The sequence below is a fragment of the Vipera berus genome (genome assembly GCF_964194415.1).
Source record: "Vipera berus genome assembly, chromosome: 2".
Lineage (NCBI taxonomy): Eukaryota > Metazoa > Chordata > Lepidosauria > Squamata > Viperidae > Vipera > Vipera berus.
Window position 1 is genome coordinate 283,813,170 of NC_138203.1, and position 27,580 is coordinate 283,840,749.

At 45.3% G+C, this 27,580-nt stretch overlaps 1 protein-coding gene across 1 annotated transcript; it reads left to right on the plus strand.

Annotated features, from left to right (window-relative positions):
* Positions 1-27,531, plus strand: TAP2 (transporter 2, ATP binding cassette subfamily B member). Its single transcript, XM_081316006.1, has 12 exons — positions 1-188; positions 1,576-2,073; positions 2,948-3,062; positions 5,044-5,174; positions 7,748-7,953; positions 11,853-12,050; positions 16,283-16,411; positions 19,826-20,014; positions 21,138-21,311; positions 23,527-23,686; positions 25,389-25,525; positions 26,903-27,531. Exons 2-12 carry the CDS (start codon positions 1,590-1,592, stop codon positions 27,092-27,094), a joined length of 2,115 nt encoding a protein of 704 aa, XP_081172132.1. The 5' UTR covers positions 1-188; positions 1,576-1,589; the 3' UTR covers positions 27,095-27,531.
* Positions 27,532-27,580: the final 49 nt, after the last annotated feature.

Consider the following 27,580-nt stretch of genomic DNA (forward strand, 5'->3'; position numbering starts at 1 on the left):
TTCCCTTTCGAAATCGAAAGCAAAAGCGCCGCGTTGGGGGATTTTCTGCTCTGCGGAGGCGGCGGCGGGTCCGGCGAATTTTGGGGACACAGAGAGAGAAGTTCAGCCCGGCTCGGCTGAAACGAGGCTTCGGATCGAGAAGGACCAAACGCCCGCGACGGAAGGGCTTTCCCGGCCACGGCAGGAAGGTGAGAGGCTGGGAAAAAGCGGAGGGTTGCATTGATCTGGACGACTGAGCGGTTGCGAAGGTGCGGGGGACTCCACTCCCCATTGTTCCCATCCAGCACGGCTGCTCATTGTTGGCTTCGGGTTACGGGGGACGCAGTCCACTTAAGTAGCTGCGTAGTCACCTCCGATTTCCTTCCTTCTTAAGAACTAACCCGGCCGCGTTTCGTCCTGCTTTGCTCGGGAAGCTAAACATTTGGGGGTCTTCTGTTGCGTCGCGCCTCTACTCCGGAGGATGGGAGCGGGATTCAGATCCTTACTAGCCTAAACGAACCGACCTGGATGGATATTCAAACGCTTCTCTTACAGTTCTGGGTTTCTTGCCAAGGAAACTGAACAAAGAAGCAATCTAGAATTATGGAGAATTTTCCTAACGGTGGGAACAATTAACCTAACGGAATGGCTTGCCTTCGGAAGTTGTGGGTGCTCCATCATCACGGGAGGTTTTTAAGAAGAGACTGGGCAGTCACTTGCCTGGAATGGTGTATAGCAGGGGTGTCAAACTCAATTTCATTGAGGGCCGCATCAGCATTGCGGTTGCCCTCAAGGAGCCGGGTGGGTATGGCCAGGGTGGGCGTGGCCTACTGGGTGGGCGTGTCTAGAGTGCGTATGGCCTACTAGGTGGGCGTGGCCAGCTCTACATCGTTGGCATCAAGGGTGCCTATGGGGGCCTGGGCAGGAGTGGGACAGATCTGAGGGTCTCTGGCAAAAGGAGGGTCTCTGGGCCAGGGCCAAGGCAGAGGGGGCCATTCCCTCACTGTTTCCAGGATGGCTTCGTGGGCCACATGAAACCACTTTGTGGGCCGAATTCGGCCCCGGGGCCTTGTGTTTGACATGTCTGGTGTATAGGGTGTCCTGCTTGAGCAGGGGGTTGGACTAGATGGCCTCCGAGGTCCCTTCCAACTCTGTTATTCTGATTTCAGCCTTCATGAGCAGTGCTGGGGTGCCCGTGGGAACGGAGCACGTGGGGCAGAGCGGAACAGTGTCACGTAACCAAAGAAACCTGAATGATTGTGAATTTGATCTTTCCCAAAGTTGCCACGTGACCTGCTGCACTCAATAAATATTTAGGCCAAGGAATCTGTTGCTGGGAAGTCAGCTGATTAGATGCAAGATCTTGGGTGGTACGCTATTGGGAGACAGTTTAGTTCTCTTTCTCCTTCTCCTCCTCCTCATTCCCTCCTCCTCTTCTTTCCCTCCTCCTCCACCTCTGCCTCCTCCTCCTCCTCTTCTTTTCCTCCTCCTCCTCCTTCCCCCTTTCCCCCTCAAAGGTCTTCTGCAGTGATCCTCCTCTTAAATCCATAACCTCCTGATTCCCATAAGCAGTAACCCTTCCCTCTCTCCCCCCAGAGCCCATCAGCAAGATGCCGGTCCTTGTCGTGTTTCAGGCAGTTCTCCTGCTTCTCTGCGACCGGATCCTGCTCTCCTTGCTGAATGGATGGAGCCCCTCCTTGGTCCCCCTGGGGGTCTCAGCGGCTTGGCTGGAGGCCGCTCTCCGACTGCTGGTTCTCTGTGCGGTCAGGGGGCTGCTCTCCATGGGTCGGACCTCCCCGATGTCCTTTTCCACGGTGGCCACAGTCAGCATCCTGCCCCCTTTGTACCTATTGGTGGGACACTGGTTTGGGGACCCTCCCCTCCTGGTCTCTTCCGCTGCCTGGTCTTGGTGGCTGGCAATCTACGGGGCGGTGGGCTTCTCCCAGCTCCTCTGGGGGATCCTGGCAGAAGGGCCCAACACAAAGGAGTCCCGGAAAGAAGACAAGGCCACCCTTTGGAAGATGCTCCAGCTTTTCCGCCCAGACAAGCTGTATCTCGCTGGCGCTTTCTTGTTCCTCATCCTGGCGGTGATTGGTGAGTTGGTACTGGATGAAATCATTCTCTGTTGCAGGGTAAATGGATAGAACAGAATAATACCTTTATTGTCACCTTGAGTGTACACTAATCGGCAATCATTAAAATGAAATTTCATTGTATACAGCTCTCAAAGAGTCACACCTCTGATATACACTACATAAATATGCCATGAAGGAAGGAAGGAAGGAAGGAAGGAAGGAAGGAAGGAAGGAAGGAAGGAAGGAAGGAAGGAAGGAAGGAAGGAAGAATTATGCATAGACCCACATATATTATATGACACAGGGAAACAACAGCCTAGTTTGGGTTATGTCTACATGTGCATGGCGAGAAACACGAATCTTGTGAGACACCAGGACTGCAATCACACCGTACACTAAAGAAAATAAAGTAACTCAGTTGCAAGATGGTCACCAATAGACCTGGCCTCAGTCTTTGAAGTTCTGCTGCTCCTTTTGACGTTCTCCCTGAATCCCTCTTGATTCCCTTCTTGGTTGCCTCATGACACGGAGCAGTTCCTGCCCAGATAAAATGTGGAATTCTGCAGGCTTCGGCCGTTGGCTCTGGACTTGCTTTCACCAGGGTTTGTGTCCTGTTTTCCAGGATGAAAAGCGATACAGACAGGATCTTCCAAACTCTCCATTCAGCCCTTTCGGTGTCCAATTTGAGCATCTTTTCTCCCATCCTGACGGGCTGCCCCATTCTTTCCATAGTTGGGGCAGGAACCCTGGAGCAAAAAGCTCAAGTTTCCTTCCATTTCACAAAACAGACATACAATTTACTGTGTTTGTGTATGTGTGTGTGTGTGGGGTGCCTTTCCTGACAGAGGTCCTACATCACCTCCTCTGCTCTTGCTCCCCCCCCCCCTTTGCAGGTGAAATGTTCCTGCCCCATTACACCGGGCGTTTGATTGACATCCTGGGCACCAAATATGACGCAGAAGCCTTTTCCACAGCAATCTCTCTACTCTTCCTGGTTTCGTTTGGAAGGTGAGCTTATTCCAGGCCCCACCAGCACTTTTGCTGCAGCTGCCCTGAAATACATACCCAGGATTATGGTTCTGTTGTCGCCCAGCATCTTGTTCACAAGGCAGTACAAGGGGCGATCACGTTGGATGAGGTTGCCTTCGTGGAGATACCGGGGCATTTTTTCCCCTCTTGCCAGCTGTAAGGAAGCTGTTGACTGTTGCTTTCTTTGGGGATTTTTTTTAAACTTCCTAGTGTAACCTCTGCTCTGGGATTTCCATTTGCTTCCTGTCCAAATGCCAGCCAGCTTTGATGCCGCTTGTCTTTTTGAGATCAGCTGAGGTCAGCCAGATCCCTGCTACAAATGTGGTTTTGATCTTGGCTTCGGCAGTTTTTTGGTCCCAGAACCGCTTACTCCAGGGGACGTGCCTTTTTCCTTCTGGCCTGCCAGTGAAAAGCTGAGTGAGACCTAAAAGAACTGAACCCACTCAATGGCAGGAATAGCCAATACTCCACAAGATAGGCTTAAGATACAGGAGGATCTGGACAGACTTGAACACTGGGCGCTATCTAACAAAATGAAATTCAATGGTGAAAAAAGTAAGGTTCTACATTTAGGCAGGAAAAATCAAATGCACAGGTATAGTATAGGTGGTACCTTGCTCAACAGTAGTAACTGTGAGAGGGATCTCTGAGTCCTAGTAGACAATCACTTCAATATGAGCCAGCAGTGTGCTGCAGCGGCCAAAAAAGCCAACACAGTGCTAGGCTGCATTAACAGAGGGATAGAATCAAGATCAAGTGAAGTACTAATACCACTTTACAATGCTTTGGTAAGGCCACACCTGGAATACTGCATCCAGTTTTGATCACCACGATGTAAAAAAGATGTTGAGACTCTAGAAAGGGTACAGAGAAGAGCAACAAAGATGATTAGGGGGCTGGAGGCTAAAACATATAGGGAACAGTTGCTGGAATTGGGTATGTGTAGTTTAACGAAGAGAAGGATGAGGTGTGACATGATAGCAGTGTTCCAATATCTCAGGGGCTGCCACAAAGAAGAGGGAGTCAAGCTACTCTCCAAAGCACCTGAAAGCAGGACAAGAAGCAACGGATGGAAACTAGTCAAGGAGAGAAGCAACCTAGAACTAAGGAGAAACTTCCTGACAGTTAGAACAATTAACCAGTGGAACCACCTGCCTCCAGAGGCGGTGAATGGTCCAACACTGGAAGTTTTTAAGAAGAGACTGGACAGCCATTTGTCTGAAATGGTATAGGGTTTCCTGCCTGAGCAGGGGGTTGGACTAGATGACCTCCAAGGTCCCTTCCAACATTATTATTATTATTATTATTAACAACCTGCCTCCAGAAGTGGGGAATGCTCCAACACTGGACGTTTTTAAGAAGAGACTGGACACTCATTTGTCTGAAATGGTATAAGGTTTCCTGCCTGAGCAGGGGGTTGGACTAGATGACCTCCAAGGTCCCTTCCATATTATTATTATTATTATTATTATTATTATTATTATTATTATTATTATTATTATTATTATTATTACTTCTTCAAGAAAGATCTGAAAATTAGGTTACTCTCTGGAGTCCTCCTGAAGCAAACCTTAGTCCTTGTTTTCCTCTTAGCTGCTTGTTTTGCAACCTGGCAGAAGTCAAACCAGTTAAAACTTGTGATGTATCCCTAGCTTTCACTTGAATACAAATCTGGGGGGAAAAAAAGCTTTCTAAAGGAACATCCGTTCTTGGCTGGTATAAGGGATCTTGTTGCTGATTTAAATTCAACAGGAAAATGAAAGCAGTTTCAAAATGGGGGGAAGAGCATCAGTCCGAAGTAATTTAATCTCACAACAGTGGGATAGGTTTGTCCATGGGAACATTTCGTTCTCTTTGCACCCACCCGGGTCAAATCCGGTACGTGCTCATGCGTGGAGCTGTGACTCAGTTTCCATGGGTGAAGCAGGAGCCAACCCCGCTTGCTGATTTTCTTTTCTAGCTCCGCGTTTGCCAGCTGCCGTGGGGGGCTCTTCATGTTCACGATCTCACGGATGATTATCCGGACTCGCAACTTACTCTTCTCTTCTCTGGTGTGGCAAGACCTGGCCTTCTTCCAGGAGGTGAAAACAGGTGAGGGCCCAAACAGGCAGCCGCTGTTTCTGGAACTGTCTAAAGGGAAAGAGTCTCTCAAGTGAAGGTTGACTGATGACTAGTTAGACCATTAATTTAATATTTTGGGGGAAAAGATGGAAGTGCTTTACCAGTGCCACTTTCTTCTCTCTCTCTCTCTCTCTCTCTCTCTCTCTCTCTCTCTCTCTCTCTCTCTCTCTCTCTCTCTCTCTCTCTCTCTCTCACACACACACACACACACACACACACACACACACACACACACTTGGGATTTGCTGGTGGCCTCCCATCCATTTATCAGTCAGGTCTCATCTTAGCTTTTCAAGCAGAACTAATGCCATAGCTGGGCTTTGCTTTGGGATAAGCTCTGCTCCTGGGGACAACATGGTTGCAACCGTGTTTTTTTCTTTGCAGGCCATTTGACTTTCTTCTGGGGTATTCTTTTTTTCTCCTACCTTTTCAATTCAGTCTGCTCTCCTAGTGGCCTCCCATTCAAGTACTAATCAGATTTAGGCTTCATCAGCTTTTTTTAAGATTGGCAGAAGTTGGCTGGGAGGGAGTTTTTAACCTATCAAGAGAATGCAACCTTTGGCTGATTTTAAAAACAAACAAACACCGAAGCTCAGTTGTCAGTGGGACAACTTACCTCCGGAAGTTGTGGGTGCTCCAACACTGGAGGTGTGTGAGAAGAGAGTGGACTGAAATGGATTTGTCTGAAATGGTATAGGGTTTTCTGCCTGAGCAGGGGGTTGGACTAGAAGACCTCCAAGGTCCCTTCCAACTCTGTTATTATTTGGAAAAGGCAACTGGACTGGGGTGTTGTTGTTTTTTGTTTGTTTTGAGGAAAAACGAGAGGTTTCACTTCCTATCCTGGAAGCTTCATTAGATGTATGGAATGTTGTTGGAGATGGAAGGACAGTGATTGACAGTTGAGATTAATAGTGTGGGGGGATGATAAATTCTGAGAGAATGGTGATGGTGGGTGTTGTGTACTGGGTTCGTTGCGCAGGAATGAAGACGAGGCGAGTGAGTTCAGCAAAGATCATGGTTTATTGCTTGCAGGATCTGAACAGGGCCGCAGATGCAGCAATTTATACCCTGGCCCCTAGGCGGCGGCCAATAAGTTTAAAGCAACCTATTGCCGCCCTAGAAGCAACCAATAGCCCCGCTGGAGACGGGTTGTCTGAAGAGCTGGGAGCTGTTAGCTAGCTTCCCTGCTCAAGCAGCCTTCCAGCAATTACCACGTGGTGTTCCCTTAACAAAAGCAAGCCAAATACATTACACCCGTCCCCCCTAGAATGAACAAACATAGCAACAACAGAAAGTAATTACAGCAATATAAATTTACAAAAGGTCTAACAATGGTGTGAGAAAACAGGTTTCCTCTTAGCTAATACAGGTGTTTCCTGACTAGCAGCTCAATAAGGTACTTACACAGTATTGCTTCATTATTTAAAACAATCTTGCAGATAAGCAGGCAGTACAATAAGGTACATACAACATTATAGCTTTATTATTTCAGGACAAAATCTTGCAGATAAGCAGGAGGTTTGCGAGCCCTTGTGGAACGCCTGGGGAACCCAGGCACTTCCTGGCCTACTAGCTTGCCCGCCGGGCTGGGTAGGCCAGTGTCTCTTAGTTCAAGCGATTCAGGATGGCTCGGCGCACTTTGGCTGGCCTTTCCAGGTTGGCCCACCCCAGAGTCAGTTTGTTCAGCAGAGTTAGCACAGTGGCTGTAGAACTCCAGTTGGCTTTCTCCATCAGGGGACCCATGTTGCACTTCTGGGCTTCCCTCCCCTATGACTAGCTCCCTGTTGCTTTGGCTGTTTGAGCCTTCAGAGTCTATGCATGGATCGGCCTGGCTGCCGGTTTGCGACCCTTGGTAAGGACTTATGACGAAGTCCTTGCTTTGTGGCCGTTCTTGGAAATGCTTCCTAAGCTGATCGATATGGTGATGGACAATTCACCCACCCTCTAGGCCCACTTCGTATGAGAGAGGACCTGACGTTTTAGTGATTTTTCCTGGCACCCACAAGTTCCCATGCCCATAGTTTCTGGCCCACACCCCGTCACCCACTTGCAGCCCCCTCGGGGGTTTTGGGTGAGAGGCTTCTGCTGCCACCCAGTCTGGGTGCAACCTGTCCAGTTTCGTGATCAATCACCTCCCCCAGCACAGCTCTGCTGGGCTTTTTCCAGTCGCTGTGCATGGCGTGGAATGTTGGCAAAGTAAAAAAACGGCCAGTCTGTGGTGCCAGTCCCCAGTCACTATACGCCTCAGTGACTCTTTTGTGGTGCAGATCATGCGTTCGGCTTGACCATTAGTAGATGGGTGAAAGGGGGCTGAGGTCGCATGCCTAATGAGATTTGCTCTCAGGAACGCCTGAAATTCTGCCACAGTAAATTGGGCCCCATTATCGGACACTATGACGTCTGGCAGCCCGTGTATGGCAAAGAGTTTCCTAAGCACCTGGATGGTCCTAGCAGTAGTCATGTTTGCAGTTGGTATAACTTCTAGCCATTTAGAGTGCCTGTTGCCAGTGGCATTTGCCAAGTGATAATCTCTTTGCCCACAGGAGCTCTGGCCTCCCGCCTTTCCAAAGACACAACTATGATGAGCCGCTCGGTGCCACTCAACATCAACGTCTTCCTGCGCACTGTGATCAAGGCCGTTGGGCTCTACGCATTCATGATTGGCCTGTCCTGGCGCCTGACGCTGCTAATGCTGATTGAGACCCCGCTCATGATGGCCGTCCAGAAGATCTACAATGTCCGTCATCAGGTAGGGATCATGGAGGCAGATGGTGTCCTAGAAGGAATGGCGGTCACTTCTGGGTTTCTGAGACCAATTGCATGTGGGGAAGGAATCCCAACTTGGGTGAGGGAGGAGGGAATAGGCCAGCTCAGAGAAAGGAAAAACAAGCCAGAGAGGGGAAGGAAAAAACTTCAAGGGAGCTGAGCAGTGTAGAACACAGTGCTGTTTCCAGAGGGTCAGAAAAGGCAAGATGGCAGCCATGTAATCAAAATCCATTGTCTGTGTGGCTTATACAGAAGGATTGGTTGTTGGTTGTGTGGCCTGGTTTCCTCTTTTCCTGGGCTGAAAGAGAAGAGATTGTGTGTGTTTGTGTGTCCCTGGCCTTGTCTTCAGGTGAAAAGAGGGAGGATGAGAGCACCACCTGCTGGCAGCTACAAGGACAGACAGAGAAGGAGTTGGGGAAAGACAAAGAGAAAGAAGGCTGAGACAAAAATACAGAGAAAAAGCAGAGGGAAATCCTGCAATTTATCCTCAACTTGTGATCACAGTTGGGACTAGAATCTTGGTCATTGAGTGAAGTGGTCTTTAAGCAAGATGCCCACATGATTATTTTTGATTATGTCTGCAATCCTGGCATTCCCGGTTGTGGTCATTAAGCGATTTCCCAGGTCATTAAGAGGACGGAGCAAAAATGCTGCATACTGTAGCTGAAATGTGTGCAGACCTTTGTGCGGAGCTGAAATCTTCCTGGCAGGCAGCCCTTTCATTCTCACATGCTCCTGCAGCCCACTGAAGAATTTCAGCTGCCCTCCATGCATGGAGGGGAAATTTCTTCAGTGGCCTGCAGGAACAGAACTGAAATCTTTAGGATTTCACTTGCAACCTTTCTTGCTGGTTCCCCATTTTTGCAGTTTTCTGCCAAAGTTGGCAGAGAAGTTCTCAAATGGTGATCACACTATTAGATACTGGGTTCGTTGCGTGATTGACGAGACGAGGCGAGTGAGTTCAGCAAGAATCATTCTTGGGAAGTGTGTAGTGGGGTGCCCCAGGGCTCTGTTCTGGGCCCAGTACTCTTCAACATCTTCATCAACGATTTGGATGAGGGGATAGATGGGGAACTCATAAAATTTGCAGATGACACCAAGCTGGCAGGAATAGCCAATACTCCAGAAGATAGGCTTAAGATACAGGAGGATCTGGACAGACTCGAACACTGGGCGCTATCTAACAAAATGAAATTCAATGGTGAAAAAAGTAAGGTTCTACATTTAGGCAGGAAAAATCAAATGCATAGGTATAGTATAGGTGGTACCTTGCTCGATAGTAGTAACTGTGAGAGAGATCTTGGAGTCCTAATGGACAATCACTTAAATATGAGCCAGCAGTGTGCTGCAGCTGCCAAAAAAGCCAACACAGTGCTAGGCTGCATTAACAGAGGGATAGAATCAAGATCACGTGAAGTACTAATAGCACTTTACAATGCCTTGGTAAGGCCACACCTGGAATACTGCATCCAGTTTTGGTCACCACGATGTAAAAAAGATGTCGAGACTCTAGAAAGAGTACAGAGAAGAGCAACAAAGATGATTGGGGGACTGGAGGCTAAAACATATAGGGAACGGTTGCTGGAATTGGGTATGTGTAGTTTAATGAACAGAAGGGTGAGGGGTGACATGATAGCAGTGTTCCAATATCTCAGGGGCTGCCACAAAGAAGAGGGAGCCAAGCTATTCTCCAAAGCCCCTGAAAGCAGGACAAGAAGCAATGGATGGAAACTAGTTAAGGAGAGAAGCAACCTAGAACTAAGGAGAAACTTCCTGACAGTTAGAACAACTAACCAGTGGAACAATCTGCCTCCAGAAGTGGTGAATGCTCCAACACTGGAAGTTTTTAAGAAGAGACTGGACAGCCATTTGTCTGAAATGGTATAGGGTTTCCTGCCTTAGCAGGGGGTTGGACTAGATGACCTCCAAGGTCCCTTCCAACTTCTTCTTCTTCTTCTTCTTCTTCTTCTTCTTCTTCTTCTTCTTCTTCTTCTTCTTCTTCTTCTTCTTCTTCTTCTTCTTCTTCTTCTTCTTCTTCTTCTTCTTGTTATTGTTATTGTTATTGTTATGATTGTGATTATGATTATGATTATGATTATGATTATTATGAATTTGGTTGCAGGAACTGAACTGAGAAACAGGGCTGCAAATGCAGCAATTTATACCCTGGCCTCTAGGTGGCGGCCAATAGGTTTAAAGCAACCTATTGCCACCCTAGAGGCAGCCAATGGCGGCGCTGGAGATAGGTTGTCTGAGGAGCTGGGAGTCTTCAGCCAGCTTCTCTGCTTGAGCAACCTACCAACAATTAACCCCATGTGATATTCCTTAGCAAGACAAAGCCCAATACATTACACACACGATCATGGGAACTTTGACAACCAGTTGTAAATGTGAGCTGGTTGACACCTGCCACAAATGTAGTCATGTGATCAGAGGTGGGGAGCAATGTTTTATGACAGCCAGAAATTCTTTAAAGCAGGGGTCTCCAACCTTGGCAACTTGACAACTTGTGGACTTCAGCTCCCAGAATTCCTCAGTCAGCCACGGTGGCTGAGGAATTTTGGGGGTTGAAGTCCACAAGTTGTCAACTTGCCAAGGTTGGAGATCCCTGCTTTAAAGGCAGGAAGCACCGTTTCCAAAGCTACTATGGCTTTGACCAATCATTAACCGATGGGTGTTAAGTTGAGGGCTACCTACAGTAGGATTACATAAATAGTTCTGAGAAAATAGTCACGAAAGAAAGATCGAATGTTAGCTCTGTGGTGAAACCAGGGAAGCTTAAAATTGAGTCATAGGACAAGAGTTGCTTAAATAGATGAATTATAGGGATCCAGAAATAAGATGTAGAACAAAGTTTCTTAGAAATAGACAGGGCTGTAAAATGAGCAGGACTGCATTTTTTTTATTTGTAAAGGCAATAAATAATATATAACTAATAAATTGTAATAAAAATTTTCCTCTTGCTGAAGGGACACAAAGTGGGGAAAATTGATGATGCTTAATTTGTTTGACTCTTGGTTCAACCCAACTCTTATCTCGGAGATGCTTTTTCCAAAAGGCGATTGGACTTTCTTGCGTTTTTTTAGCTCTTTAGATGAGAAATGAAATATTTTCAAAGGAAAAAAACACCACAAGAAAGTCCAGTTGCCTTTTCGAAAAAAGCACCTTTGAGACAGCTGTCACCTGGATGATTGAGAATCTCCACAGACAACCCAACTTTTAATTAGAATAAATGAAATCACCCCTCTCCAGAAATAATAATGGGAGGGTATACTTCCTTCTCTGTGTCAAGCCTGAAGCATGTGTGTGATATTGCTATCATTACTGCTTCTCAGCTTGCCAATGCACTAGGGGGGAGGAGAGGGGGTATGCAATGCAGGCTCCAGACAAGAAGTCAAGCTGTGTGAATCACGGACATTTCAGCAGGTGTTGGCCAACCCACAAGGACACTTTCTCATAACAATATTTTCACAATTGCTTGGACAGTATGAGCTGCACAAATAGGGGGAGGCAGAATTCTATATTCTACTTATAGTGGTTTGCGCGCGAAGTAACCAGAGCTGGTTTTGCTTTCATTTGTGCCGAAACGTTGTACTCAATAAAGTTTTGCACTAAGAGATTGGATTGTCTCATCGGTGCATACTCTGTTGGGTTCATCAGTTGGAACCTTGACATTCTGGCTTGCACTCTGGCATCCAGTTGCCTGCAAGTGAGAAATAATTGAAATAAAATAGAAGGAAGTGGAGCAAAGCATTTTTGGTGTCTCTCCCCTCCAAATGAGGACACTAGATTTTGGTTTGGGTATCCCACCAGCAGCAAGATGCCTGATCCAAGGTAGCTTTCAGGAGGCTCACTTTGCCGCTTCCTTCATGGTCCATCCAGGCTTTACTGAAGGCGATCCAGGACTCGGTGGCCCGCTCAGAGGAGGTAGTGCATGAGGTAATCTCGTCCGTGCAGACCGTGCGCAGCTTTGCCACTGAGGAGAAGGAGTCGCAGCGCTACGAGGCATCCTTGGAAGACACCTGCCGGCTGAAGAAGCAAAGGGACTTGGAAAGGATCATTTACTTTTTTGCTGTACGGGTAAGTTCTCTAGGACTCAGAGGTCTCCAACTGTGGCAGCTTTAAGACTTGTGGACTGTATGGTTGACTGAAGAATTCTGGGAGTTGCAGTCAAGTCTTAATGTTGCCAAGGTTTTTTTGAATCCTAGCAACCACATAAAGTTTCTCCAGGATGATCTATCTCTAGCCTGTTCTTTCAAGTCTCCTAATGGTGCATTCATCACCATTTGTCTGAAATGGTACCATTTCCATTTCCATTTCTATTTCTATTTCTATTCTATTCTATGAATAGAACTGGAAGGGATGTTGGAGGTCTTCTAGTCCAGCCCCCTGCTCAAGCAGGAGGACCTATACCATCTCAGACGGGTGATTGTCCAGTCTCTTTTTAAAAACTTCCAGCTATGGAGCGCCCAGGATTTCTGGAGGCAAGCTGTTCCACTGGTTGATTGTCCTCACTGTCAGGAAGTTTCTCCTTAATCACATGTTGCTTCTCTTTTTGATCAGCTTCCAAACATTGTTTCTCCTCCTTCCCTCTGGTGCTCTGGTGAATAACCTGGCCCCCTTTTCTTTGTGGCAGCCCCTCAGATACCAGAATACTGTTATCATGTCTCCCCTATTTCTTCTTTTCTTTAGACTGGCCATACCCAAGTTCTGCAGCCGATCTTCATACGTTTTGGTCTTCAGATCTTTGATCATCTTAGTTGTTCTTCTCTGATTTTTTCCCAGACTCTCAACATCTTTTTTGTGATATGGTGACCAAAATTGGCTGCAGTATTCGAGGTGTGGTCTTACTAGGGTTTTATAAAGTGGTACTAATACTTCTGTGTTGACCACAGAAGTGGTCAACACAGAAATCAGATTGACTATATGCTCTGCAGCCAAAGATGGAGAAGCTCTATACAGTCAGTAAAAACAAGACCAGGAGCTGACTGTGGCTCAGACCATGAGCTTCTTGTTGCAAAGTTTAGGCTTAAATTAAAGAAAGTAGGGAAAAGCGCTAGGCCAGTCAGGTATGAATTAAATCATATCCCTGTTGAATATACAGTAGAGGTGACAAATAGATTTAAGGAATTAGATCTGATAGACAGAGTGCCTGAAGAACTATGGACAGAGGTTCGCAACATTGTACAACAGGTAGCAACCAAAACCATCCCAAAGAAAAAGAAATGCAAGAAAGCAAAATGGCTGTCTGAGGAAGCTTTGCAAATAGCTGAGGAAAGGAGGGAAGCGAAAGGCAAGGGAGAAAAAGAAAGATATGCCCAATTGAATGCAGAATTCCAAAGAATAGCTAGAAGAGATAAGAATGCCTTCTTAAATGAACAATGCAAAGAAATAGAAGAAAACAATAGAATAGGGAGGACCAGAGATCTTTTCAAGAAAATTGGAGAGATGAAAGGAACGTTTCATGCAAAAATGGGCATGATAAAGGACCAAAATGGCAGGGACCTAACAGAGGCAGAAGAGATTAAGAAGAGGTGGCAAAATTACACAGAAGAATTATACAAGAATGAGCTTAACGTCCCTGATAATCACAATGAGGTGGTCACTGACCTCGAGCCAGACATCCTAGAATGTGAAGTGAAGTGGGCCTTAGAAAAGCTGAGCAACAACAAAGCTAGTGGAGGTGACAGTATTCCAGCTGAGCTATTCAAAATCTTAAAAGATGATGCAGTAAAAGTGCTACACTCAATTTGCCAGCAAATTTGGAAAACTCAACAGTGGCCACAGGATTGGAAAAGATCAGTTTACATTCCAATTCCAAAGAAAGGCAGTGCCAAAGAATGTTCAAACTATCACACCATTGCACTCATTTCTCATGCTAGTAAAGTTATGCTTAAAATTCTACAAGCTAGACTCCAGCAGTATGTGGATCGAGAACTACCAGAAGTACAGGCAGGATTTCGAAGAGGCAGAGGAACTAGAGATCAAATTGCTAACATACGCTGGATCATGGAGAAAGCTAGAGAGTTCCAGAAAAACATCTACTTCTGCTTCATTGACTATGCTAAAGCCTTTGATTGTGTGGATCATAACAAACTGTGGCAAGTCCTTAAAGAGATGGGCATACCAGACCATCTTATTTGTCTCTTGAGAAATCTATATGCGGGCCAAGAAGCAACAGTGAGAACTGGACACGGAACCACTGATTGGTTCAAAATTGGGAAAGGAGTCCGGCAAGGCTGTATACTGTCGCCTTGCCTATTTAACTTATATGCAGAGCACATCATGAGAAAGGCAGGGCTAGATGAATCAAAAGTTGGAATTAAGATTGCCGGAAGAAACATCAACAACCTAAGATATGCAGATGATACCACTCTAATGGCAGAAAGTGAAGAAGAACTAAAGAGCCTGGTGTTGTGGGTGAAGAAGGAGAGTGCAAAACTTGGGTTGAAACTAAACATTAAGAAAACCAAGATCATGGCATCTGGCCTTCTCAATTCCTGGCAAATAGATGGGGAAGAAATGGAGGTAGTGACAGATTTTATTTTCCTTGGCTCCAAGATCACTGCAGATGGGGACTGTAGCCAAGAAATTAAAAGACGCTTGCTCCTTGGGAGGAAAGCCATGGCAAATCTAGACAGCACACTAAAAAGTAGAGACATCACCCTGTCAACAAAAATCCGTATAGTCAAGGCTATGGTCTTCCCAGTTGCAATGTATGGCAGTGAAAGCTGGACCATAAGAAAGGCTGAGCGCCAAAGAATTGAAGCCTTTGAACTATGGTGCTGGAGAAGACTCCTGCGAGTTCCTTGGACTGCAAGGCGATCAAACCGGTCAGTCCTAGAGGAGATCAACCCTGACTGCTCTTTAGAAGGCCAGATCCTGAAGCTAAAACTCAAATACTTTGGCCACCTAATGAGAAGGAAGGACTCACTGGAGAAGAGCCTAATGCTGGGAAAGATTGAGGGCAATAGAAGAAGGGGATGACAGAGAATGAGGTGGCTGGATGGAGTCACTGAAGCAGTAGGCGTGAGCTTAGATGGACTCCAGAAGATGGTAGAGGACAGGAAGGCCTGGAGGAACATTGTCCATAGGGTCGCGATGGGTCGGACACGACTTCGCAACTAACAACAACACTAATACTTCACATGATCTTAATTCTATGCCTCTGTTTATACAACCCAAGATTGTATTAGCTTGCCACCGCAAACTGCTGGCTCATAGTTAACTGATCGTCCACCAGGACTCCAAGGTCCCTCTCACAGTTACTACCTCCAAGCCAGGCCTCGCCCAATCTGTATTTGTTCCTTTGGTTTTTCCTGCCTAAGTGTAAGACTTTGCTTTTCTCCACATTGAAACTCATTTTCTTGGATAGGGCCCATTGTTTGAGTTTATCAAGATTTTTTTGGATCCTGAGTTTGTCTTCTGGGGTGTTGGCTACTCTTGACAGTTTGGTGTCATCTGCGAATTTGATCAGTTCCCCTTCAATTCCCTCATCTAAGTCATTTATGAAGATATTGAAGAGTCCTGGGCCTAAGACTGAACCTTGTGGTACCCCACTGCTAACTTTTCTCCATGTGGATGTAGTGCTATTGAGGACTATTCATTGAGTATGGTTTGTCAGCCAGCTACAGATCTATCTGGTGGTGATGTTGTCTATTCCACCTTTTTCTAGTTTACCAAGGAGTAGGTTGTGGTCTACCTTATCAAATGCCTTGCTGAAATCTAGATATACTACATCCACTGCATTTCGCTGGTCTACTAGCTTAGTTACTTTATCAAAGAATGAGATTAGATTGGTCTGCCATGATCTGTTTTTAACAAACCTGTGCTGGCTGCTAGTTATGACCTATTCTATTCTATTCTATTTCCATTTCCATTTCCATTTCTATTATTTCTATTTCTATTTTATTCACTATTCTGTAACTGAATCCATTTACCTTGCTGCTGGTCATCCTCTTCCACCTTTCCTGGCATTGGAGCCTTTGTCAGGAAGCAGGGTGCCCACATAATTTGTCTGAAGTAGGATAATTTGCATCTGTCATTTGTGCCTTGAGTGAGAACACTGGTTTCATTTATTCAGTGACCCATCGGTTTGTTTTCTTGACTGTGATATTCACAGAAGTCTTCTGTAACCCCAAAGTTACAAATTGTCAATACTCTTCCTATTCTTCCTCTTTAAAATCCAACTTTCACTTCCATAGAGCATCACAGGGAATACTAAGCCTTCACAATCTTCATACGTCTAAAGGCACCATGGCATTTGAATACCTTTTCCATTCATGGCTGCGCTACCGTTTCTCCCACTCCAGGTCCTCCAGTTGAGCCTGAAGCTGATCCTGCTTTACTGTGGCTACCAGCAGATCTGCAACGGCCTCATGACCAGAGGAAACCTGGTGTCCTTCATCCTCTACCAGGCAAATGTGGGGTGGTACGTGCAGGTTGGTAAACATACAGATTTGAAATTTTTTTCCTCTGTCGCACTTTGGGTTCTTTGGTGGCTTTTATGAAAATAATAATAATAATAATAATAATAATAATAATAATAATAATAATAATAATAATAATAATAATAATAATAATAACAACAACAACAACAACAACAACAACAACAACAATAATAACAACGATGATGATGATAAAGTTGGAAGGAAGCCAACAACAACAACAACAACAACAACAATAATAACAACGATGATGATGATAAAGTTGGAAGGAAGCCAACCCCCCATGCTCAGGCAGGAAACCCTATACCATTTCAGGCAAATGGCTGTCCAGTCTCTTCTTAAAAACTTCCAGTGTTGGAGCATTCACCACTTCTGGAGGCAGGTTGTTCCACTGGTTAATTGTTCTAACTGTCAGGAAGTTTCTCCTTAGTTCCAGGTTGCTGTTCCTTATATGTTTTAGCCTCCAGTCCCCATCAAATGCAGAACACAAAAGCCACTAGTCATCAATACTCTCTTTAGAATTTATTTAATTGTCGACTAGGGGACTGGAGGCTAAAACATATAAGGAACGATTGCTGGAATTGGGTATGTCTAATTTAATGAAGAGAAGGACGAGGGGTGACATGATAGCAGTGTTCCAATATCTCAGGGGCTGCCCCCAAAGAAGAGGAAGTCAAACTATTCCCCAAAGCATCTGAGGGCAGGACAAGAAGCAACGGATGGAAATTAATCAGAGAGAGAAGCAACCTAGAACTAACGAGACATTTCCTGACAGTGAGAACAATTAACCAGTAGAACAACCTGCCTCCAGAAGCTGTGAATGCTCCAACACTGGAAGTTTTTAAGAACAGAATGGACAGCCATTTGTCTGAAATGGTATAGGGCAGGAGTGTCAAACTGCCGGCCCATGGACCAGATGCATCATGCCGAAACTGTGCCCATCCCAGCTCCAGCAATGGAGAAAAAGTCGTGATACATCGCGGCATGTCATGTGACTTGCTTGTCTGACATCCCTGGTATAGGGTTTCCTGCCTGAGCAGGGGATTGGACTAGATGACCTCCAAGGTCCCTTCCAAATTATCATCATCATCATCATCATCATCATCATTATCATTATTAAACAGTGGGCAATGGAGGAATTCCCCCCAGAGAATAATGGGAGGAATAAGGGTGAAGCTCATTCTCTAAGTTTGTGGGTTGCTTTCCAAACGTTTCATTACCGGGTTAGGAAACATGTTCAGCAGCAATTAGGGCAGAGGTCCCCAACCTCCAGTCTTTGGACCAGCACCGGGCCATGGCATGACAGAAACTGGGCCGTGCAAACAAGCGAAGCCCCATCTATGGGATGCAGGCAGGATATGGTCCGTGGAAAAACCTCTCCACGCAGAGCCAGTCCCTGGTGCTTAAAAGGTTGGGGGCCTGTGGTTTAGGGGATGTCTATGTCAGTGTTCTGTTTATAAGGGTTTCAGGTGTGGGTGTGTCGAGTGAGGGGCTTGTCATGGGGCTTGTGATGGGGAGGTTACATCAGGTCAGGGTCATTGAGAGATGAACTGTTGGGGGGAGAGGGTTTGCTGGCTTGGTTGAGGGTCGGTGCTGTCTCTGGCTGGCTGTGGTTGATTTGGATTCTGAAGGTGTTACCTATCCTGGTAACAAAATGCTCAAAAACCATTTCACAAGCTCAGGGAACAAGCCTTCCCCCTCATCCTACCCCCGAGCTACAGATATTCACCCCTATTGCAAATGGGAAAAATCCTACAGTCAAAAGGATGTGCTCGTGTTTATAGATTTCAGAAAAGAAGGAGAAAATAATAGACATCTTCTTCAGTAAAGGATGATATGAGCGTAGGTGTTCATAATTAGGAAACCCATGTTACTTCCTGTCCTTCTCCTGCCACGGTCTTCAAGAAAGAATAATTGTCTAAAATAGAAACAGATCAGTAACACTGCCGTAGGAATTTTGATAAAGCTTACTGAGGATAGGAACTTCCAAGGTTGCCACAATTAGCACAGATCTCTGTTTCTGTTTTACCAACTGAGTCCCGCTCCTCCTTTTTTTGCAGAAAGCTTTGCATTATGCAGAAATCAACAAGTGGCAAATAAGTGGAAACAAAAAAAAACAAACGACCGCATTTAGAAACATTTTTTTGCTTTTTCTTTGAGAAAATGACTGCCTACATCAGGGGTCCCCAATCTGTGGGCCACAGCCCACTACCGGTCTGTGACCTATCTGCAACTGGGCCACGTGAGCAGCTGGCTGGTGCATGTGCATGCGCAGCCCCACTCATGAGCGTTGTGGGCACTTGGGGCCTCAGTCGCACAAGCTTCATGGGTGCGTCACGCACACGCGCCTGCCCCTTCCACAAAATCACCCCCCCTTCCCCCCCCCTCCCGGGCCACCAACCCTGACTGGTTGGGGAACTCTGGCCTAAATTATTAGTCTTGCCCAAATTATTTCCATCCCTTTAAGTTACTTGTCCTCAGAAATGCTGTTTTTCCAAAAATAGCACTTTGGGGGTGGGGGGGGCACCTACATGGGGATTAATTGTTTTTGGAATCTCTATAAGTTGTGGAAGACGTTCCAAATTTCAAATCAGATTTCTTTTAAAAGGAATTTATTGCCACTTTAAGCCATTGGGAACAGAAACCAGTAATTTGCACAAAGTTGCAAGCTGAAAACAGCAGCAAAGCAATTATTTTGTACAATTTGGTTGCTTTCAGAAAGTGCTTGAAACAGCCATGAGATACACTATGGAAAAAAAAAACTTTTTTCCTCCCCCCTCTTTTCTTCCTGGACTTTCTCACCCAGCAGGAGGCTGCATGTGCTCTGTGGGTTCAGAAAGCAGGGGCTGGCCTGGTTAGTTGGATAGGAGACCACCTAGGGATCCCGAGGTAGTGAACTGGACTGGGAAGTCCTACAAACCTCCCACTAAACTGGACTTTTTGAGTGTTGCTTTAGACAACCAGTCAGAATAGAGCTGGAATGGACCTTGGAGGTCTGCTAGTCCAGCCCCCTGCTCAAGAAGGAGACCCTATATCAGGGGTGTCAATCTGTCGACCCAAGGGCCGGATGCATCATAGCGAAACCGCACTCACCCCATTGCCGGCAATGGAAAAAAAGTTGTGATATGTTGTGACCTGTCATGGGACTTAGTGAGTTTGACACTCCTGCCCTATATCATTTCAGACAAATGGCTGTTCAGACTCTTCTTAAAAACCTCCAGAGATGAAGCACTGGTGAGGGATCACAACAATGCTATGGAAAATAAGTTGACCTCCTCCTCTTTGTGGCAGCCCCTCAAATACGGGAATCCTATTATCGATGCTCAAAACACAGTAGCCAGCTCTATTCCTCCCTTTGCAGATGTTCTTATGTCTTAACATTGTTGCCCCTTCCTTTTCTTTCCACAGACTCTGATTTACACTTATGGGGATGCCCTGAGCAATGTGGGCGCTGCGGAGAAAGTCTTTGAATACCTTGATCGGAAACCATCTGTCAGCACAGAAGGGACACTGACTCCAGAATCCACCTCCGGACGAGTCTCCTTCCAAAATGTTTCCTTCTGCTATCCTTCCCGCCCCGAGATCCAGGTCCTGAAGGTACCTTATGGGAAGCTGGAAAGCAGCCGGGTTGCTTTGCATGACCACCCTAACAGTACATTGCTCAAATGCAGTTGCTAAAGCTTTAAGTAACTCAGTTAAGTTGGTTGCGTGTTCTATAATTTTGATGAAATTAAATCAGATGAAACTCTTCAAAGAACTTCGAGGCATTGTTTACCTTAAAGAATCTTTATTTGAGTAGCACAGCATCGGCCCTAACATAATCAAAGCCAAAAACTGAGTTCCCCTCCCCTGAGCACATAGTATCAAAGCACAAAGCACAATTCCCTCCCCCAATTAACAGTCATAAATCACATTCCCCAATTTAGTTTGAAATACAGGCTTTCCCTACAGCTCTCCAGCCTGCCAATTCTTATCATCCCTTATTTCAATAACCTTGGTTCTCACACTAGGTTCAGTATTGTTATGTCTAGCTAAACTCTCATGTACATTCCTCCCCCCAGCATCATCTAACTTTAACTCTAAATCTAAGAGCAAAAGTAAAAGAAGAAATGGTTGCATCTCTATCTGTTGTTAAAGCAAAAACATCCAATGTTAGCAGCATTGACATTAAGAACATTGGAAAGAAGATTGTTGAGACTTTAAAGGTCTTTAGGAAGACAAAGCAAGTTTCTCTATGGGTACCCCTTAACTTACAAGAGCTTGCTTCGTGACTGTTCAGAGTTATAACAGCAGTGAAAAAGGGGACTTGAGACAATTTATCATGCTTACGACCGTTTCAGCATTCCCTATAGTCAGGTGTTCAGACACTTGGTGACCAGCTCATATTTATGACGGTTGTAGCATCCCGGGCTCATGTGATCCCCTTTTGCAGCCTTCCGAGAAAAGTCAATGGGGAAGCAAGATTCACTTAACAACCATGTTATTAACTGAACAGCTGCAGTGACTCACTTAATAACTGTGGCAAGAAAGGTCGTAAAATAGTGCAAAAGTCACTTAACAATAGGCTCACTTACTGGCAAATATTTGGGGCTCAACTCTGATTGTAAGCTGAGGACTACCTGTACTATACAAGACTGAAACTATGGGATCTAAGTATAACATTCATTAATACTGCATATTCCTGCTTCATTTCACATACATTTGCATCTCTTTGCCCTAGAATGTCTCCTTTGAGCTCCCCCCTGGGAAAGTGACGGCGCTGGTGGGCGCGAATGGCAGCGGAAAGAGCAGCTGTGTCGCCCTCCTGGAGCACTTCTATGAACCCCAGACTGGGGTGGTCCTGCTGGACGAAGACCCAGTTGGGAAATATGAACACAAGTATCTCCATAAGCAGGTGAGATAGGACTATCACCTGCAGGAAGAGGCCTAGGTCTCTTTGGTGGTTGAAGGGTTACAGTTGGAGAGGCTTTGGGAAGGGGGATGATGCAGAATGGGCAGGACCACATGATATTAGGATGATATGGTTGGAATTGTCTGGGCTTTAAGAACATCTATATCCATTCATCTATTGTCTAATGATGATGATGATGATGATATAAAGTTGGAAGGGACCTTGGAGGTCATCTAGTCCAACCCCCTGCTCAGGCAGGAAACCCTATACCATTTCAGGCAAATGACTGTCCAGTCTCTTCTTAAAAACTTCCAGTGCTGGAGCATTCACCGCTTCTGGAGGCAGGTTGTTCCACTGGATATGATAGTTCCAGCACCTTTTTTGGATGGAACCTTGTAGGGTAGGCAAGGCGGGTTGTACGACATGTGTGAGTTCCAGCACCTTTTTCTTTTACAAAAAAAGCACTGGATATAGATATAGATAGACAGACAGACAGACAGACAGATAGATAGATGATAGATGTGGATAATGATAGGTGGATAGGTAGGTAGGTAGGTAGGTAGGTAGATAGATAGATAGATAGATAGATAGATAGATAGATAGATAGATAGATAGATAGATAGATAGATAGATAGATAGATAGATGGATGGATAGATAGATAGATAGATAGATGATAGATAGATAGATAGATAGATAGATAGATAGATAGATAGATGATAGATAGATGATAGATAGATAGATAGATAGATAGATAGATAGATAGATAGATAGATAGATAGATAGATAGATAGATAGATAGATAGATAGATAAGCTAAAAGCAGTGGTTAGAACGCAGTACTGCAGGCTACTTCTGCTAACTCCCGGCTGTCAGCAGTTCGAGTCTCACTGGCTCATGGTTGATTCAGCCTTCCATCCTTCTGAGGTTGGTAAAATGAGGACCCAGATTGTGGGGGCAATATGCTGGCTCTGTAAACTGCTTAGAGAGGGCTGTAAAGCACTGGGAAGCGTTATATAAGTACTATTGCTATTGCTAGATAGACAGCTGATAGATGATAGATAGATAGATAGATAGATAGATAGATAGATAGATAGATAGATAGATAGATAGATAGATAGATGATAGATAGATAGATAGATAGATAGAGTCATCTATCTCATCACATGCATTGCATATTTTCTTTGTGTGCTTGTTTTAAAATGCTAATTTTTATAGCATACACAGCATTTTTATGCCGTTTCTTCCTCAAAAAAGTGGGAAGAGACTCTGATTTTCAGAAATTGTGTGACTGACATCTACAATTCCCATAGAGAAAAATGAATGCAGTGCCAGTAAGGCAATTTTGGAAGCCACAAAATTGGGGCTTGGAATGTGCAAAGTTGCTCAGATCTGCTCTAGTGCAGAAGATAGTAAAAGATGCCTGGAATGAAAGGCTTTTGATTTCTTATGTTCCTCGATAGGTAAAAAGGTGCTGCATTCAGGAAATTCTGCACATGTGGTTCATATCCTGAGATAAAAGATTAGAATCTCCTTTGATCTATGATTGTGGCTGCACCATTGCTCTGGCAACAGTGTAAAGGTTGTGATATGTTTTGGTGACCTGGAATTCATCCAGGTGCCAACACAGTTTGATTCTACTTAGCTTTTCAAAATCAGGTGAGGTTGGCTGGGTGCCGTCACTTTGCCTCCAAATTAAAAAGAGTAGAGAACAGCACAAGGTCTACAGTTGGGAGATGTATTGAATCATACATCTGCACGTAAGATTCACTACAAGAAAGACTTGGAGTGACATGATAGCAGTGTTCCAATACCTCAGGGGCTGCCACAAAGAAGAGGTGGTCAAGCTTTTCTCCAAAGCATCTGAAGGCAGGACAAGAAACAATGGATGGAAACTAGCCAAGAAGAGAACCAACCTAGAATTAAGGAGAAATTTCCTGACAGTGAGAGCAGTTAATCAGTGGAACAACATGCCTCCAGAAGTTGTGCATGTTCCAACACTGGAAGTTTTTAGGAAGAGATTGGGAAACCATTTGTCTGAAATGGCAATAGAGGCTTCCTGCCTGAGCAGGGGGTTGGACTCTGTTATTCTGAATTCTGCACATTGAGCATCAACCTTGAGCATCAATCAGCCCCACCTGGAAAGGTGCTTGATGAGGAAAATCAATAGTTTCTCCTTCAGCCCAGCCCTGTCCTGATAGGCCTCCCTGTCCAATTGCAGGTGGCCCTGGTGGGCCAGGAGCCCGTCCTATTCTCTGGATCCATCTGGGACAATATCACCTACGGCCTGCAAGGCTGCAGTGAAGAAGACGTGAGCAGAGCAGCGAAAGAAGCTGATGCCCTGGGATTCATCCATGAGCTGGAAGGAGGTTTCACTGCAGGTGAGCAAAATTCACTCCCCCCTTCAATTCATCCCAGAAAACCCCACTTTCCTCCCAGAAAACCCACCGGTCCTGATTATTGGCTTTTGTAAAGTGAAATCTGCCTTACTTTGCCGCAATATATATAGTAGTCCTTGTGTTAGGACCATTCCATTGTTCCAAATTACAGTGATGCTGGGGAAAAAAACCGAGAGTGCGACCACTAGTCCTTGACTTTGCCCCTCTCCTGCAGGCATGGGATCGCAATCTGGGTGCTTGGCCACCATTGCACTTAGAACACCTGCAGTGCCCCACAGTCAAGTGAGTGCCATTTGCAACCTTCCTTGCCAGCTTCCCACAAGCAAAGCCAGTGGGGAACCCGCAAACTAGGTGACGAGTCGCTGGGATAAGTCTCTCCCACCTGGCAGGAGCTACTCCAGTAGCCAGTATCTGCAAAGATAGGCATGTTCTGCTCCGACACCCACTCTCTCTTGACACTCTGGGACCCAAAAAATGTAGCACATCTCTGAGGCTGCCTATGTACCTTCCCACACCAACCCCCGCATCCAAAAAGCCTCACCCACACACCCTTGTCTCCTGACATCAGTCACTTATTGCCTGCCAGCCTTCTTGTGAGCCTCCTGGGATTTTCAAATTCCTGTAGCCAACACCCCCTGACTTTGCTTGTGAGAAGCCAGCAAGTAATGGCAGGGGGATCCTAGCCTAATGACCAGTGGGGTTAAGTTAATGGCAATTCGGACTGAATGCATGGATTGCCTTCACCAAGCAAGGCGGTCATGTGATGCTGCATTTGTCACTTGCTTAGTAACAGAAACCCCAGTCCCGCTTGTGTAACCTGAGACCTACTTGTAAAGCTCCGGGTTACATGGACGGCTCCAATTGTAACAATGTAATTGAAAGACTAAGATAGGAAAGAGCGTTCCAAGAGCTGATTGCACTCTTGTGCCGCATCCAAAATCGCGAGTCCCAAAATCCCTTTTGCCGTTGTTAAAAGTGCAGGGGGCCTTTTACACTGAAAATACCATAAGAGAGCCAGCTGTCTGGATTGCAGTTTCCCCCTCCCACTTCAGAGAATGTCAGGCTTCAGGGTTTGCCTTGTTCTGCAGCTCATTGCTTTGCCACCCCTTGGGGCAAAAGATGAATAGGAGTAGGAATGATTTAATTTAATTTAATTTAATAATATTTCTATACCGCCCTTCTCCCTGAGGACTCAGGGCGGTTCACAGGGCAAGAATAAAATACAAAGTTACAAATATTAAAAGAAAATTAAATAATTGCCCGATTTTAAAACAATTAATATATTACAATTATAAAACCCCAAAGATAATATTAAGAATACAAGAATAAAAAACCCCACCAATCCCCCATCAGGCTAGGCCGGCTTGTACAAACAAAAACGTCTTGAGATCGCGACGAAAGGAGCGAAGATGTGGTGTGTGGAGTGCAGATAGAGTAGAGTGTATGGAGTGGAGTAGAGAAAGAGGAGTGTAGTGTAGAGTAGAGTAGAGTAGAGTAGAGTAGAGTAGAGTAGAGTAGAGTAGAATTCTTTATTGGCCAAGTGTGATTGGACACTCAAGGAATTTGTCTCCAGTGCATAAGCTTTTGGTGTACATACAAGCAACGAGTGATAAATCATGATTACAATCTTTGGTCAACCTTGACTTTGCTCTTGATTGCCTCTGTCTTTCTTGTCTTCCTGCAGAGGTGGGGGAGAAGGGAGGGCAGCTCTCCATTGGGCAGAAGCAACGATTGGCCATCGCCCGGGCCCTGATCCGTAATCCGAAGGTATTGGTACTGGATGAAGCTACGAGTGCCCTGGATCCCACGAGTGAAGATGCAGTGAGTGCAAGGGATCTGTGAGGGGGCTGGGGGTGGACCTTGGCTGGATTAGTTCAGGGACCCTGTAGGGCTTAATCTGAATTTTTTGTGGTGACAGCATAGGAAAACTGGGCTTATTTGCCTGGAAGTGTCATAATTTCTTCCTAGTTTATTTAGGTGATAAAAAATCTGGTGCCATCCCAATATGATAAATTTAGAGTTTTACATTGTCTTCTCTTTTATCAGCTTGTCTTCTGGGGGTTATTATGATTCGAATCTTAAGTCCTGAGAGGGCTGCTGGCTTATGTACTGTGAAAACTATACTGCTCAAAAAAATAAAGGGAACACAAACATATCCATTGTGTTGTTTAAGTGTTCCCTTTATTTTTGTGAGCAGTATATTTAACAATAGAAGTTTAAGCAGATATGAGCCATGGTGCAGTGGTTAGAACGCAGTACCGCATGCAGTACTGCAGGCTACTTCTGCTGACACCTGGCTGCTGGCAGTTTGGCAGTTCTATTCTCACTGGCTCGCAGTTGACTCAACCATCCATCCTTCGGAGGTTGGTAAAATTGTTGGGGGCAATATGCTGACTCTGTAAACCATTTAGAGAGGGCTGTAAAGCACTGTGAAGCGGGTATATAAGCGTAAGTGCTATTGCTATATGGATCTAAATGTTTGAGTTGTGTTTGAATATTAGTAGCTTGGGTTGGTAGTTGGGCTGTTGGTTTGATCCCCGAGCTTGGCTGCAAACGTTTCGTCTCCATTTGGAGAGGCAACTTCAGTGCATTATGAATTGTGCTCATCTGTCAGAGCACTGACCTTTCAATACCTTTTTGTGTAATGTAAATTGGTGTGGATGCTGTTTGTCTGGATTTTGCCCCGATCAGACCATTACTCAGCAACATCCGGACAAATAACACCCACACAATTTACATTATACAAAAAGGTATTTAAAAGGCCAGTGCTATGACAAATGAGCACAGGTATTACAGGAGAAAATAAAATGTTTGAATTAATTTGCACCAGTGATTCTCGCTGGATTGTGATGCTAGGAAGGGAAGTGAAAATGGTGGGCAACTTCTCCTCTGTGCTACTTACATTCTGGTGAGAGAGAAGTTCCCTCAGGATGGGCTCCAACATGAGTCTGAAAGCTCATAAGACTAAACCTCTGGTCCTGGCAACCGACCTAGATTGGGTCTTGCAACATTATCCTGGGACACACATATTTGCCTTCATTCAGGTGGCTTTTATTGTTTTCCAGAGTGCAAAATATTTGGGGTTGAACTCTTATTCCAGAGCTGGAGAAACCCTTTTCAGTGGAAATGTGAGAGAGATTCTATCTAGTGATTCTAAGGAACTAAGGATTTCTTTTGGATCACTGCTTCCTTTTCCAGATTCAGCAATCTCTGAAGAAAAGTGGAGCCCGGACCATTCTGGTGATTGCTCACAGGATGCAGACGGTGGAAAAGGCAGACAAGATTGTGGTGCTGGAAGGCGGGGAGGTTGTGGAGCAGGGGACTCACACGGAACTGATGAACCGGAAAGGCCACTACTACAGACTGGTGGAAAGGACCCTGGCGGAGTGACTTCCGGCATTGCAACGGAGATGCTCGGCCACAGGATCCACTGCTTTTGTAGATGCCAAATGCATGATTGGCCAGGGAGATAGACAACAGCGCCCTCCTACGGAAAGTGACCCAGAAGGCGGCCTGCCCATCAGCTCTTGACTAGTCAAGAGTTGACGAACTGCAGCCATTTGGAAGAGGAGGTTGTCTTTCTCATCTGGACACAATTCATGTGGTGTTAAGTAGCAACATGGACCCCGGAAACTCTGTGATGAAAGATGCCTAATCCTGTTTCAAACAACTGTTTTGTTTAGCAAACATACAATACCCGTATTTCCTGTTTAAATTTAGCGTGCAAGACTTTTTTTTTGTACAACCTGCTTTTTTTGCCACACTTTTTAATATTGGTTGCATAATTTGACTTCTTGTTTATTTAACAAAATAAAGCCTGCATGTGATCCCTTTTAGTTCTGGCAAATCTGCTTGTGGATGGAAGTCATATAAGTA

What these genes read in the sequence shown, in the direction of transcription:
- TAP2 (XM_081316006.1), top strand. Translation starts at nt 1,590, where the DNA reads ATGCCGGTCCTTGTCGTGTTTCAGGCAGTTCTCCTGCTTCTCTGCGAC. An exon ending in CCTCATCCTGGCGGTGATTG is followed by an intron (nt 2,074 to 2,947) that starts GTGAGTTGGTAC and finishes CCCCCTTTGCAG; the next exon opens with GTGAAATGTTCCTGCCCCAT. An exon ending in ACAAGTATCTCCATAAGCAG is followed by an intron (nt 21,312 to 23,526) that starts GTGAGATAGGAC and finishes GTCCAATTGCAG; the next exon opens with GTGGCCCTGGTGGGCCAGGA.